General features: G+C 44.9%; 1 protein-coding gene across 3 annotated transcripts in view; it reads left to right on the top strand.

Annotated features, from left to right (window-relative positions):
• LOC138627740 (tenascin-like) overlaps positions 1 to 11,757 on the top strand; it is a 34,447-nt gene extending 22,690 nt beyond the window's left edge. Inside the window, exons 1-12 of one of the 3 annotated variants that reach the window (XM_069710288.1) lie at positions 4 to 3,468; positions 5,408 to 5,530; positions 6,133 to 6,276; positions 6,721 to 6,840; positions 7,029 to 7,178; positions 7,592 to 7,734; positions 7,981 to 8,113; positions 8,210 to 8,361; positions 9,211 to 9,307; positions 9,389 to 9,544; positions 9,646 to 9,809; positions 10,067 to 11,757. In XM_069710288.1, the coding sequence (XP_069566389.1) occupies positions 624 to 3,468; positions 5,408 to 5,530; positions 6,133 to 6,276; positions 6,721 to 6,840; positions 7,029 to 7,178; positions 7,592 to 7,734; positions 7,981 to 8,113; positions 8,210 to 8,361; positions 9,211 to 9,307; positions 9,389 to 9,544; positions 9,646 to 9,809; positions 10,067 to 10,165 (4,326 nt within the window). In that variant the 5' untranslated portion in view covers positions 4 to 623 and the 3' untranslated portion in view covers positions 10,166 to 11,757. Of the gene's footprint in view, positions 1 to 3; positions 3,469 to 4,459; positions 4,744 to 5,407; positions 5,531 to 6,132; positions 6,277 to 6,720; positions 6,841 to 7,028; positions 7,179 to 7,591; positions 7,735 to 7,980; positions 8,114 to 8,209; positions 8,362 to 9,210; positions 9,308 to 9,388; positions 9,545 to 9,645; positions 9,810 to 10,066 lie in introns of those variants that run through there. The other 2 variants (XM_069710290.1, XM_069710291.1) reach the window with 2 other exon arrangements.
• Positions 11,758 to 12,277: the final 520 nt, after the last annotated feature.

The raw sequence follows: 12,277 nt of genomic DNA, 5'->3' as shown, positions 1-12,277 counted from the left end.
GTTAAAAATATTGCGTTTTACTATAATGACACAATTTTTGGTTATAAAACGCCTCACAAAAGTGTATAAACAAACTATGACACGGATGACATCACAGGTCAGAAATTATTATTTTTTTCATTAGAAAGAGAAACACCCCAAAAAAATGCTCCATTTGAAAGCCAGTCAAATGTTTTTTCTGTCCTGGCTGTACGCAGGTGGGAACAACCCGGTTCTGCTGAGTGAACCGCTACGTGTCCAGACACCTCATTATTCAATGAAACACGTCCTTTAAAAGGCACTGCAGTGTGGAGAAACGCTGCTGTGAAAGTTAATGAAGCGATGTGCTGCCGACCCTTTTCAGAGGAAAACATTCCTCAAATCTGCTGCTGAACTCGCTCACAATGTTTCCTTCTCCGCAGCGACACAAAACACCAAGGCTGTCCAAGCAAAACTTTAATTATATGTCAATTTTCTCCTTGCAGGTTTCTACGAGGATCCCGCCGACCTGAGTTGTTTTATTTGCTCTCGTAATAATAACCGACAAATCACGAGTATTAAAACTGCTTTTCTTCCTTTGTTAGATCTGATCTCTGCTGGATTGATAACAGCCAGATTATGACGATTTTTAACATTGAAACCAAATGCCATTCACATCTGTAGGAAACGCGTTACCGAGGGTCACGACGGCGGCTCTCGGCCCGCAGGTCACGCCGGCACCCGGTCGAGATGTCGCCGGCGTGGACCGAGAGTTGAACCCATCAGCTGAGGTGCAGGTGTTCGACCAGCAGGGGGGGAGGGAGGATTTTGGCGACTCCTCAGCGTCTGCGATCGCCAGAACGAAACCTCTAATCGGCAAGACGAGGCCCACGTCGCCCAGGAAGCCGGGCCCATTCCGTTTCAATGCAACCAGAGTCGTGCCCGGAGGGAGAAAGTTTGTCCCTGGAGCCTATAAAAAAGCTCCAGTCGTAGTGATGAAGCACTCAACAACACCCCAAAAACCTAAACCAGGCGCATCCGCCGTCGGAGACTCCGTCAGAGACCAGATTTTAGAGGCATTGAGCCCCGAGAGGAGGGAGGACAAAATTCCGGACTCGCCAACAAACAGGCGGACAAATGAGCAGCCGGATGTCGGCTTGGCAGACCGCGGGAACGACACAGATCCGGTGTCTCCGGAGCCAACTGGGACAGCTCGGAGTCAAGAGAAGAAATGTATGAACAAAGTCAAAGTGACACACTTCAGATTGCCCCCAAAGGACAGAGGGTGCCGAGGGGATGGGACGGGGGTCGCTGGGAACACACTATCCGGGGAGACGGACCTCGACTACTCACCGGATCCTCTCCATAAACTCCTGACGGACACCTTTGACAGTTTGAATATCACGACGTTTTCCGTTCACCTGTCTAAACCGGCGGACGTCTCGGACGACGCCGACAGAGTGACGATGCAGATTCTGAGAGGGCTGAAGCCGCTGGGTTCGTCCTCATCATCCTCGCAACCGTCATCGGAGTCATCATCCTCGCGCTCGTCAGACGCACCATCATCTTTGGCGCCGTCTTCGTCGGTTTCATCAACAGCAGCGCCGTCGTCCTCACTAGGGTCTTTGATTTCATCACCATCGTCTTCCTCACCATCGTCATCCTCCCCTTCCAGCTCGGCTAACTCAGATTCACTTGGAAGTGACAGACTAGAAGGCGCTGCGTCACCTGAAGACCAAAAACCACCGCCCTCAGGAGAAGGCGGTGCATCTCTTCTCCACCAAGCACCTCCAAAACGTGGATTTGTACATCGTCCACATGCAAACTTTCCATCGTTTCAGAACAAAACCCGTTTGAGTTTCAGAGTCGCTCCTCGTCGGAACTTCGTCCCCAGAAAAGAGACGGAGGCCGAACGTCTGTCCATGAGTGAATTATCATTTTCATCTGCTTCGGAAGAATCATCTTCCGGTGAGGTGAATGCACCGGTGAAGGATACGAGTCGGGACAAAGATGGGACAGCTACACCTGCGTCCTCTGGTGTAGGACTAAACCCAAAGAAGACGTTGACGGAAAGAGGACGACTCCCAGTTCGCCGTCTTCCTCCAGAGGGAGGATACCAGCGTCGGCCGTTTTTAAACAGGGGGCCCTTTCAGAACCGAACGCGCCCAAATTCAAAGTCCTTTACTCGTCCCTCCCAACCTTTAAATCCTGAAAGACAGTCACAGAAAGAGCAGGCGTTTTCCACCGAGCTGCCAGCCACTTCACCTCCGTCTCTTCCTCCGGCCGAAACCCACGTCGGTCCATCTAATACGGGGACAGTAAGAGAGGAGAACGAACCCTCGAGCGGGGCCACTGAGATTGATCAGACTCTCAGGGGTCGTGGAGGGCCATCCCTCCATCGCCCAAACACCAAAGTTGCCTACTTCCGTCGCCCACAACACTATTCGCAAAATAAAACGCGCACAAACCTGAGAAACTCTCAAAATCCACTTAGAGGTCTTGCACGCAAGCCTTTCCAAACAAAAAAGCTAAATGGAGGCGGCGGGGTTACTGTTGGAAGTCAAACTAGCCAACTGGTAAAGGATAGTACCCTTGAAAACCAATCAGGAGAGCAGGACGCCCCCTGGCCGACCCAAGGAGTCCAAACGAGACAATCGGGAGAGCAAGAAACTGCAGATTTAACCGAGAAAGATGGCCACGACACTACTGTTAGAGCTCAGACTGATGAGTTAGGAAAGAGAGACGACGCTCTGAACCTAAAAGAAGAAACTAGCAATACAGATTCTGTCATCCACAAAGAGAGAATCGACGTTGGCGGAAATACCGGCGCGACACTACAAGGTAGACCGACCCTCAAACGAACCTCCTCTGACCGAAGAGCGTCAAGACCAGTCACACTTCCAAAGAGACCGCCAACAAGAACGATTACAGCGCAGCACGACGCCGTCACCGGGATCCGAACGAGAGACGACCACAAAACAAATCACACCGCAAAGACCGGAGAGACGGGAACTGCTGCATCAGACGTTTCTTCTAAAGTCACAAGGGAACCTCTGGACTTTGTGGGAGTGACAAACCGGACCTCTGACGGATTTACGCTCACGTGGGACGCACCGGAAGGGAAGTACAAAAACTTTGTCGTGACGAGGAAAGAAGCTGGAAAAGATGAGCATCCGAAGCTGAAGGAAAGAATAGAGGAACCGGAAGAAGAAGGCTCGGACGATGAGGATGACAGCGATGCGGACGAACGAACGCGTCAACCCACCGAAGAATCCCAACGTGGAACTCCTGAGGACGATAACAGGGTACCGAAAAGTTTCACTCCAAAGATTCAAAGCGGCATGACGACCAAGCCAACAGAAAGCGACAAAACCTTCAAAAAAGTGCTTCCCGGTTCAGCTCGCTCCTTCCAGTTTGAGGATCTGATCCCGCAGACCGACTACACCTTGACCTTACTCGGAAAGGCTCCCGGCCTTCTGTCCGGGCTGCACAAGCTTGTCATCAGTACAGGTACAAGCCATTGTGACAGTGGAACAACACCAAGTTCCTACTGTACAATTAAGCAACATTGCTGTCAATGTTGTCGAGTCTTGTTCGTCTTGATTTTCACATCTCCGTCAGTCTCAATCTTATTCACCGTAAAAAAATTTTTTTTAAAAAAGACTGTTCGTGCTTCTTCTTTTGTCTTCGCTGCTCTTCATCACGTTGACCTGATTGAAACACAGTCGTTAACTAATCCATCGTTCGTCTTGACTGGAAACGTCTGCACTAAATGCTTCCTCCGTTTTTTTTTATATCAAGAGCTCCAACGCTGCGGTGCTCTTGAAAACTGTAAACTTGTGATTTTACAGTTTGAGATTCGTCGTCTCGTTTGTTTTTAAGTGTTCGGTTCAGTGACATTTAACCTGTTTTTGTCGTTTGTTATCATCATCATGTTGTTGTTGAAATAGATATTTAAGAAGTTTGTGTTTTTCTGTCAGTCCTGTATTTGTGCACTCACTCTCAAGTGACCATGAATATGTGAAATACTCATATTCATGCATTACTGTATATTAATCTCCACCATAAAGACACACTCCGTTGTTTGATGTCGAACAGACCTAAGACAATGTACCAAATGTTGAAACTGAGACATTTTATTGTTTTATGAAAAATATATGCTTATTTTTAATATATTTTTCATAAAGTAATACAAAATTCTCTGTATCAATATTTTATGGTTTCTTCAGTCTATTTTTAATTAACATAGCGTCCAACTTTTTTTTGGAAACCAGAATTGTATAATTCGGCCTAATGAAAGCATATAAATATTTAAACAGAAGAGGACCAAGGATTGAGCCTTGGAGAACTCCACACATTATGTTCATGGATATTTGATACAAAATAGTTCCCAGGGCTTGAACACAGTCATATATTGTATGGTCAACTGAGTTGACATCAAAAACAACAATAACAACATAACACTATTCATTCATTGCTGCTCTGGTCTTCTCTCATTCAGGGTAAGCTAACAGCCAGCTTCACTGACACCCCTTCACCTCTCACCCAAACCCAGGGTAAGACCACGGCTGGTCTCTGTACATTTGGTCTGTCTGCAACTTTTACACTTAAATACAATTTGTGCATACTGTAATCTAATTTTTTAAGAAAAATAAATAATTTTGTGAATGTAGATATTTTAGAATTAAATTGGTCTGGGAGTCAAAAACAGTATCTATCAGTACTGTGCAGGTTGGCAGTACTGTACATTCTTCATTTGACTTTATAGGATCAGATTATATTATGAAGAGGAGTCTAAATATTCTTGGTAATATAATTTTTTTAAATATATTGAAAACTGTTAAATTTGTGCAATGATACCCAGCCATTTTTAGAGTGCAGCAGATTTGTAACTTCACTTCCAGCTCTCATGATTGTGTCACATTAATATCTGATTGTTTTTGTGTTTGTTTCCTCTTAATAATCTTATCAAATTGTCTCTTTTTCTTCCTTTTGTTTCAACGTCTTTTATTCCTACCACGCTTTTATTTTCAGGTTTGAGCGACCAGCTAACTGCCGTATTAAAATGTCACCATTCTCTCCTTTGCTGCTGGCCAGGACCATTTATTTGTTACACTCTATGTCTGTATATGATTTGTATACTGTATATATGTTTGCACTGTACATATATACACACAAACTCACTGGAGCACTAATAGCAAATGTGTGGATGAATAAATAATAATGTACACAGTTTTCACACTTTCAGTGTCCATTTTTGTCCTTTTTCATGAAACCCCGTTATTCTTCTGACCTCGTCTTTCTCTTCATAAAATGAAGACACTTTTATTTCCTCAAGTTTCTTCTTTCTTTGTTATGCTTCTCCTTTTCTTTTTTCCTCCTCTTCTTCTTCGCTTCCTTCCTTTCCTTCTCGATTTACCTCTGTTGTTGTATTCTTCGTACCCTCCAGGCCCCGAGCCTCCGTCCGACATAGTCTTCAGCAAGGTGACGGAAAACTCTCTGACGGTGTCGTGGACCAAACCAAAGAGTCCCGTCAGTGGTTTCAAAGTGACGTACACTCACGTAGACGACGGTGAGAAACAAAATGTGTCTTTTATTTCAACTTTTTTTCTGAAGGCTTTTCAAATAAGCATTAAAACAGATCGCAGCTAACAAGGTCATCTTAATCCAAAGGGTTTCATCTGTTTCATCCTTGGTTTTTGTTTGGTAACTTTATAATATATAGAAATGTCCTTGTAAATGCTCCACTCTAATATCATTAGATATCCATTTTTATGCAGACGACACCCAGCTATATGTCTCAAAACTTGTGCTGTCGAAATTGAAACTTCTCTGTGGAGTACTTTGAATTTATATCATTTAGTTACGGGCAAAGACTGTGTCTAAAAATGTGCCTTGTGTCCGAGTCTATAAAGTGAAGTCTTATAGTGCAATACCGCTGAGGGCCACCGGGGCCGTGTCCAGTAGACTTCCATTGAAAAAGCATTAAGTTCTCTCCTGAAATACAAAGTTCTGGTGGTCCTTCTGAAAATAACTCCAGAATTCATGTCAGGACTCAAAAAGTGTGTCCAATCAGATCGAGTCAGATCCACCGGTAGCTCCTCCCCCAGTGCATCCAAATATGGTCACTTTTAGATGACTATCATTGACTAATTGTCACTGGTCCGCCTGCAGGCGAACCGGTGTCGGTGTCCGTGGACTCGGCGGACTCCTCCCTCGGCCTGTCCCAGCTCTCGCCCGGTTCTTCTTACGAGGTCAGCATCATTTCCACCTTCGGACTGGACGAGAGCGACCCAATCAAAGACTTGGTCATGACACGTGAGTTCTGCAGGTTTCCGTTTTTTTAATGGTTTTATTAACTGTGCTTGAACGTCAACATTGATGCTTTTTTTACTTTAAACGTGTCCCAGTTTCTTTTTAAACACCAACAAATCCTGCTTCCTGTTTCTTTCTTTTTACATCAACATGAGGACTCTTGAAGGGTTTTTTTGTGGGGTTTTTTCTGCATTAAAAAAAAGCATAAATCAAATACTCGGTGATGTCTGCAGCAGGTGCTGGATCTGGAAAGGATCTGGGAATTGTTTTGAAGGTTTTCCTCTGAGGAGACTCATCCTGGACTCGTTTCAGTACGCTGCCTTGTTTCAAAATGATGACTCCCATCACAATTACAGCGCGGTTTCCTCCCTTCACACATTCCAGCATCATTCGGCTGTTTTGTGAAGCTCTTGTGTTTATTTCACCGCCTTTATCTGTCTCTCTCAGTCCCTGACCCACCGACGGACCTGCGGACCCTTAACGTCACCGACACCTCGGCCTTGTTACTGTGGCGTCCAGCGTTGGCCGCCGTCGATAAGTACGCCATCGTCTACAGCGCGGGTTCAGGTGAGCGGTGACGCCGTCGAGTTTCTTTTCCATCTATCGTAGCTTCTGTGTCCCTTTACCTCTTCACGTAGCAGCTTGTGTAACGTCTTGGGACTGCTTTTATGGTTCTCCATTGACTCCATCCTGCTACAAAACTGCAGAATAAAGATACGTATACGCAGTTCATTTGTGTTTATTGTTTTGTGCAGGTTCAGAGTTGAGGGTCACGGTGTCTGGAAACGCAGCCGAGCAGCAGCTCAGCGGCCTGGAAGGATCCACCACCTACACCGTCACCATAGTGAGCCAGCTGGGCAGCGCAGAGAGCTCACCGGCAACCACCAGCTTCACCACCACCAGCGGTCAGCGCACACACTCACACACACACACACACACACACACACACACACACACACACACACACACACACACACACACACACACACACACACACACACACACACACACACACACACACACACACACACACACACAAACAGAAAGTTCAGAGAGTGTTCCTGAACGCAGCACGGTGATGCACTCGGAGCAGCAGGAAGCAGCGACCTTCATGAGGAAGTATTCAGTGTCGTCTCTTGATCGACGTCAGCGCCTGAGTTCAACACGTTAATGTGACCGCTGGTAACGTGAACGTCAGTGACGTCAACGTGGCGACCTGAAACCGGAGCAGAGAAACGGCTGCGTTCAGGAACAGACTCCGAACTGTTTGCTCGACCCTCGTAGAGCGTCCACAGATCTCTCTGCTCGTCCTCTTCAGGCTCTGGGAGAGGCGGGGAGGCGCCGCGTGACCTTCTGGCCCGAGACGTGACCCCTCGCACCGTCTTGTTGTCGTGGAAACCGCCGTCACAGCCCGCGGGTCGATACAGATTGACCTATCAGACGGAAAGTCAAGAAATGAAGGTTAGAAAAGAGATTTTTTTTTTTTTTTTTTGCCTCCTCTGGGTCACTGCATCTTAAAAACAGATATTTTGGGGGTTTTGATAACAGCGATGTCTCGCTCCTCTTTTTCTTTTGGAATATTTTTACCTCTCAGTCCCGTTTATTTTCTTAAACCAGAATCTTTAATCCCCAGACTTTCACCTTTTGTAACGTTCATTTTCCCCCAAAGGATCACTCCTCCTCACTTCCTGTTTTGTTCTGTGACAGGAAGTGATTGTGGACGCCACGGTAACGCAGTACAACGTGACCAAACTTCATCCCGGCTCCGTGTACACGGCGCGGCTGCAGGCCGAAACAGGAGGACAGTACACGTCGGCCGTCTCCACCGAGTTCACCACCGGTACTTCTGTCGTGTCACGTTAGAGTCGTCGTTATTGAAAAGGTAGACAGTTCCTCTCACCTCCTCTCACCTCCTCTTCCTCCTCTTCCTCCTCAGGCACCCTGCGGTTCCCCTTCCCCACCGACTGCTCTCAGGAGCTGCTGAACGGCATCCGGACGTCCGGCGAGGCGGAGATCTTCCCTCAGGGGAAACTGGGGACGCCGATGATGGTTTACTGCGACATGGAGACGGACGGCGGCGGCTGGACGGTACGATGACATCACTGACCGCCACGTTTACGCTTTTCTCACCCAGAACAGATATCCAGTTTTTCTCTGCGAGCTCAAAACAAAAGTTCTGACGGCGTTCAATTCCTCGTCAAACGTTTAAATCTGAGTCCAAAAGGTTTCCTTTAGGAAACAAGTTAGAAGTTAGAAACAATGAAAGGTGACATTAAATGAAATTGAATTTTATTTAACTGTTATACTTCATTTTACTTAATTTATTTTTCATTTTGTTTTATTTTAATTTAATTGTGTATTACTTTATTTTACTTAATTTAATATAGTTGATAAGATTATATTTTATTTTAACTGTATTTTCTTTTCTTTTACTTAATTTGATTGAATTTAGTTTCATTTTAATTTAACTGTATATTACTTTACTTGATTTGATTTAAGTCTACCTGTATTTTACCTCATTTGCCTTAATTTATTTAATTGAATGTAATTTAACTGTATTCTACTTTGTTTATTTCATTTTTGTATATTTCATTACTTGGTGTTCTTTTAAATCCCTCCTCCTTCTTTCATCATCTCTTCGTCCTGCGTCTCAGATATTTTAACTTTAACATGATTTTTAAGTTGATTCGTCCTCAAACAGCTGCTGTCTGTCTGCTTTGCGATGAAAAAAACAACAACAACCCAAAAAACGAGCTTGTAGAGTCTCCGTACGAGATCTCAGGAACTTTTCCCGACATGACGAGCGTCTCGGTGTTTCCTGTCTTTAAAAACATGTCAGAAACACATGTTGTAAAGAGGCGGCTAGTTTATTTCTGGTAATCTCAAGGTCCACCTGTTCCTCGTGGTTTATATTCGGTTTTGTCCCGTCGGATGCAGGTCTTCCAGAGGAGGAAGGACGGCTCGGTGGATTTCTTCCGGGGCTGGAAAGACTACAGTAAAGGATTCGGCGATCTGAGCGGGGAGTTCTGGCTCGGTGAGCGAAACTCTCTCTGCGACGTTTCACTGCCGAAGGTGATAAAATTGCGCTGACTTTGCACTTCCCCGCTGCCTTCAGGCCTCGAGAGCATCCACAACCTGACGGCGATGACCAACATGAACCTGCGCGTCGACCTGCGGGACGGAGGCGAGTCGGCGTTCGCTCAGTATTCCACGTTTGCGGTGGCGAAGAGGAACTACAAGCTGAGCGTGGGCGGATACAGCGGCACCGCAGGTGAGACCGGAAGACCCCCCAAAAAAACAAAAAACGTCCCCATAGACGTTCCTTTTTCTTCTTTCCACACCGTTCATCCTCTGCCGTTTCCACGGTTTCAGGCGACTCTCTCAGTTACCACAACAACCGCATCTTCTCCACCAAAGACCGCGACCCGCAGCCCTTCATCACCCGCTGCGCCCTCTCCTATCGAGGCGGCTGGTGGTACAAGAACTGCCACGAGGCCAACCTCAACGGGCTCTTCGGCATCGACGTCAAACACCAGGTAACCTCACCTGAGAACCGGGAGCAGGTTTACGTTGGGAAAAACGTGTGCATCGCTGCGCTGCGTTCAACAGCAACAGAATCTGAACTGTTTGATCGATCCGCGCAATGAAAACATGACAGTGTGGATCAAATTTAATGCGGATTTTGTGTGTGTGTGTGTGTGTGTGTGTGTGTGTGTGTGTGTGTGTGTGTGTGTGTGTGTGTGTGTGTGTGTGTGTGTGTGTGTGTGTGTGTGTGTGTGTGTGTGTGTCTCAGGGTCTGATCTGGACCTCCTGGAAAGGAAAAGAGATCTCCATCTCGTTCACTGAGATGAAGATGAGACCGGCAGCCTTCAGGCCTCCAGCCAGAGGATGAACGTGAAAGAGAGGATGATGAACTGCTAAACACACACACACACACACACACACACACACACACACACACACACACACACACACTGACGTGAACACATATTTCTACAGGGAGCCTCGCTCTCCGTCGACAAGAGATGAAGACTTATTTTTTCATTTGTATAGCAGTCAGTTATTGGTATGTTATTGTAGATTGTACAGCTTCCTTCTTTTTATTTTAAAACAGGCCAACTTCCTCCATATTTAAAGGCTCTGTTCACACAAATTACAACAACTACGAGGAGTTTCTTACGTCCGATGAATGTGCCACGTCTCGTCAGGTTTCAATCACCCTATGACTTTACGTCGAAAAATCACATTTTGCTGTGTCGCCATGGTGACACTCTTTGACAAAAATACACGGGCTTCTCAAGATATCATCACCAACGTCTTAAGATTATTCTGACCCAATTTGATGCGATCAAACAGCTTGACGTAGCATGTGAAAGTATGAAAAATGGCATTTCCTGTCGCCAGCAGGTGGTGCTATGACTATGACTGAATATGACCATGCAGGTGTCTTTAGGGCGGGACTTTTATCAAACATGTAAAGTTTGAGGAAGATCGGATGACGTACATCGAAATTACAGCAACTTGTAATTTCATGGCAAAATGGTCAAAAATGGCCCCCACGCCACGGACACACCGCTCAACGAAAACAAATTATTATCGTAACTTTTCATCCCAAACGTCTTAAGACTGGACACACCAAATTTCAAGTCGGTCCAATAACATCTGTGGGAGGAGTTCGTTAAAGTACAACACGTGCAAATCGCCAAAATGGCCTCTAAATTCAAAATGGCGGACTTCCTGTTGAGTTTAGGTCACGGTGCCGATAGACTTTTTTGTACATCTAGGTGTGATACACGTGTCCATCAAATTTTGTTCATGCAGGTGAAAGCAGCCTTGAGATCATTTTTAGGGGGCGCAAGCGAGCCGTTTCATGACGCCTATGACCAAATCCTATAAAACACTTGTGGAAAGTTTAATGCTTTTTCGAGCATGTTAAACAATAATAATAATAATAATAATAATAATTATAATAATAATAATTATTATTACAATAGGGCCCTAATTAAAACTCCTACAAACAGAATAAAGAGGTGAAAGATGCTGCTTCGTGTCCATGCATGCAGATTTATTTTAAAACAGGACTTTCAGGAATTTATAAAAAAAACAAAAAAACAGGAATGTTTTCAGGTTTTTTTGTCGGTGGATTTTCATTTGCTTCCCGAAGAGAATCTGTTTTTCTGTTTCTGATCAAATTGTCCTGAAATCAAACCAAACTCAGAGGACTCCTGTGGTTCTTGTAGCAGCTGGACTAGTTATTCAGCCCCCAGCTTTAGAGCTCAGCAGCGCCCCCGGCTGTTCACTGTGAGGCACTTCAGCCTACAAACTACAAACTACAAACACAGTGGTGTCTCCTCTGAGGGGGAGGACTGGGTCAGGTGAGTCGTGTTTGTACCTGCTGTCCTCATCAACATCTGTTTTATTTTTGTATTTTTTTTTTTTTATGTATATTTCCCCCTTAAAAGAATAAAACGATTGAAACTTGAAGCTGCAGAGTTTCATTTGTTGGACTAAAAGTCGTCAGATTTAAAGATGACAAAAGAGCCATAAACATGATTTACCAATAAAAATATAGATTGAACGGGGTTTTTTTTGGAACCCAAAATAAAGAGTTGATTTCATGTCATTTTCAGCCCTGTGATTGTTTAATTACAGCTGACACATTAATGTTGTGTAGTAAAATATAATATTTCTCTGGAAAAATGTATTTGTTCGTACTCTGGGTCTTCATTAAAGAGGAGGAGGAGGAGGAGGACGAAGAGGCCTGCGGAGTCTCAGTAAGTATCAACACCTCCAATATAAAGTGTTGTTTTTGCTGTGTTGCTTTATCATTATTTGTGTTTGTGAATTGTTTGATATTTACCAATAAACAGACAACTAAAGAGGACATTTGTTAAAACTTCTTTCTGCAGCGCCCCCTGCTGTGTGGATGCTTTTTGACACTTTTGATGCTTTTCTTTTTTTTATAATATTTCAAAATAAAAAAGAATAATAAAATAGTCATTTT

The sequence above is a fragment of the Brachyistius frenatus genome, unplaced genomic scaffold (genome assembly GCF_029030835.1).
Source record: "Brachyistius frenatus isolate BFR_SWC_R1_liver_20210118 unplaced genomic scaffold, ASM2903083v1 Contig_91, whole genome shotgun sequence".
Lineage (NCBI taxonomy): Eukaryota > Metazoa > Chordata > Actinopteri > Embiotocidae > Brachyistius > Brachyistius frenatus.
Note: the sequence above shows the minus strand (reverse complement) of the source record. Positions and strands in the feature narration are given on the sequence as shown.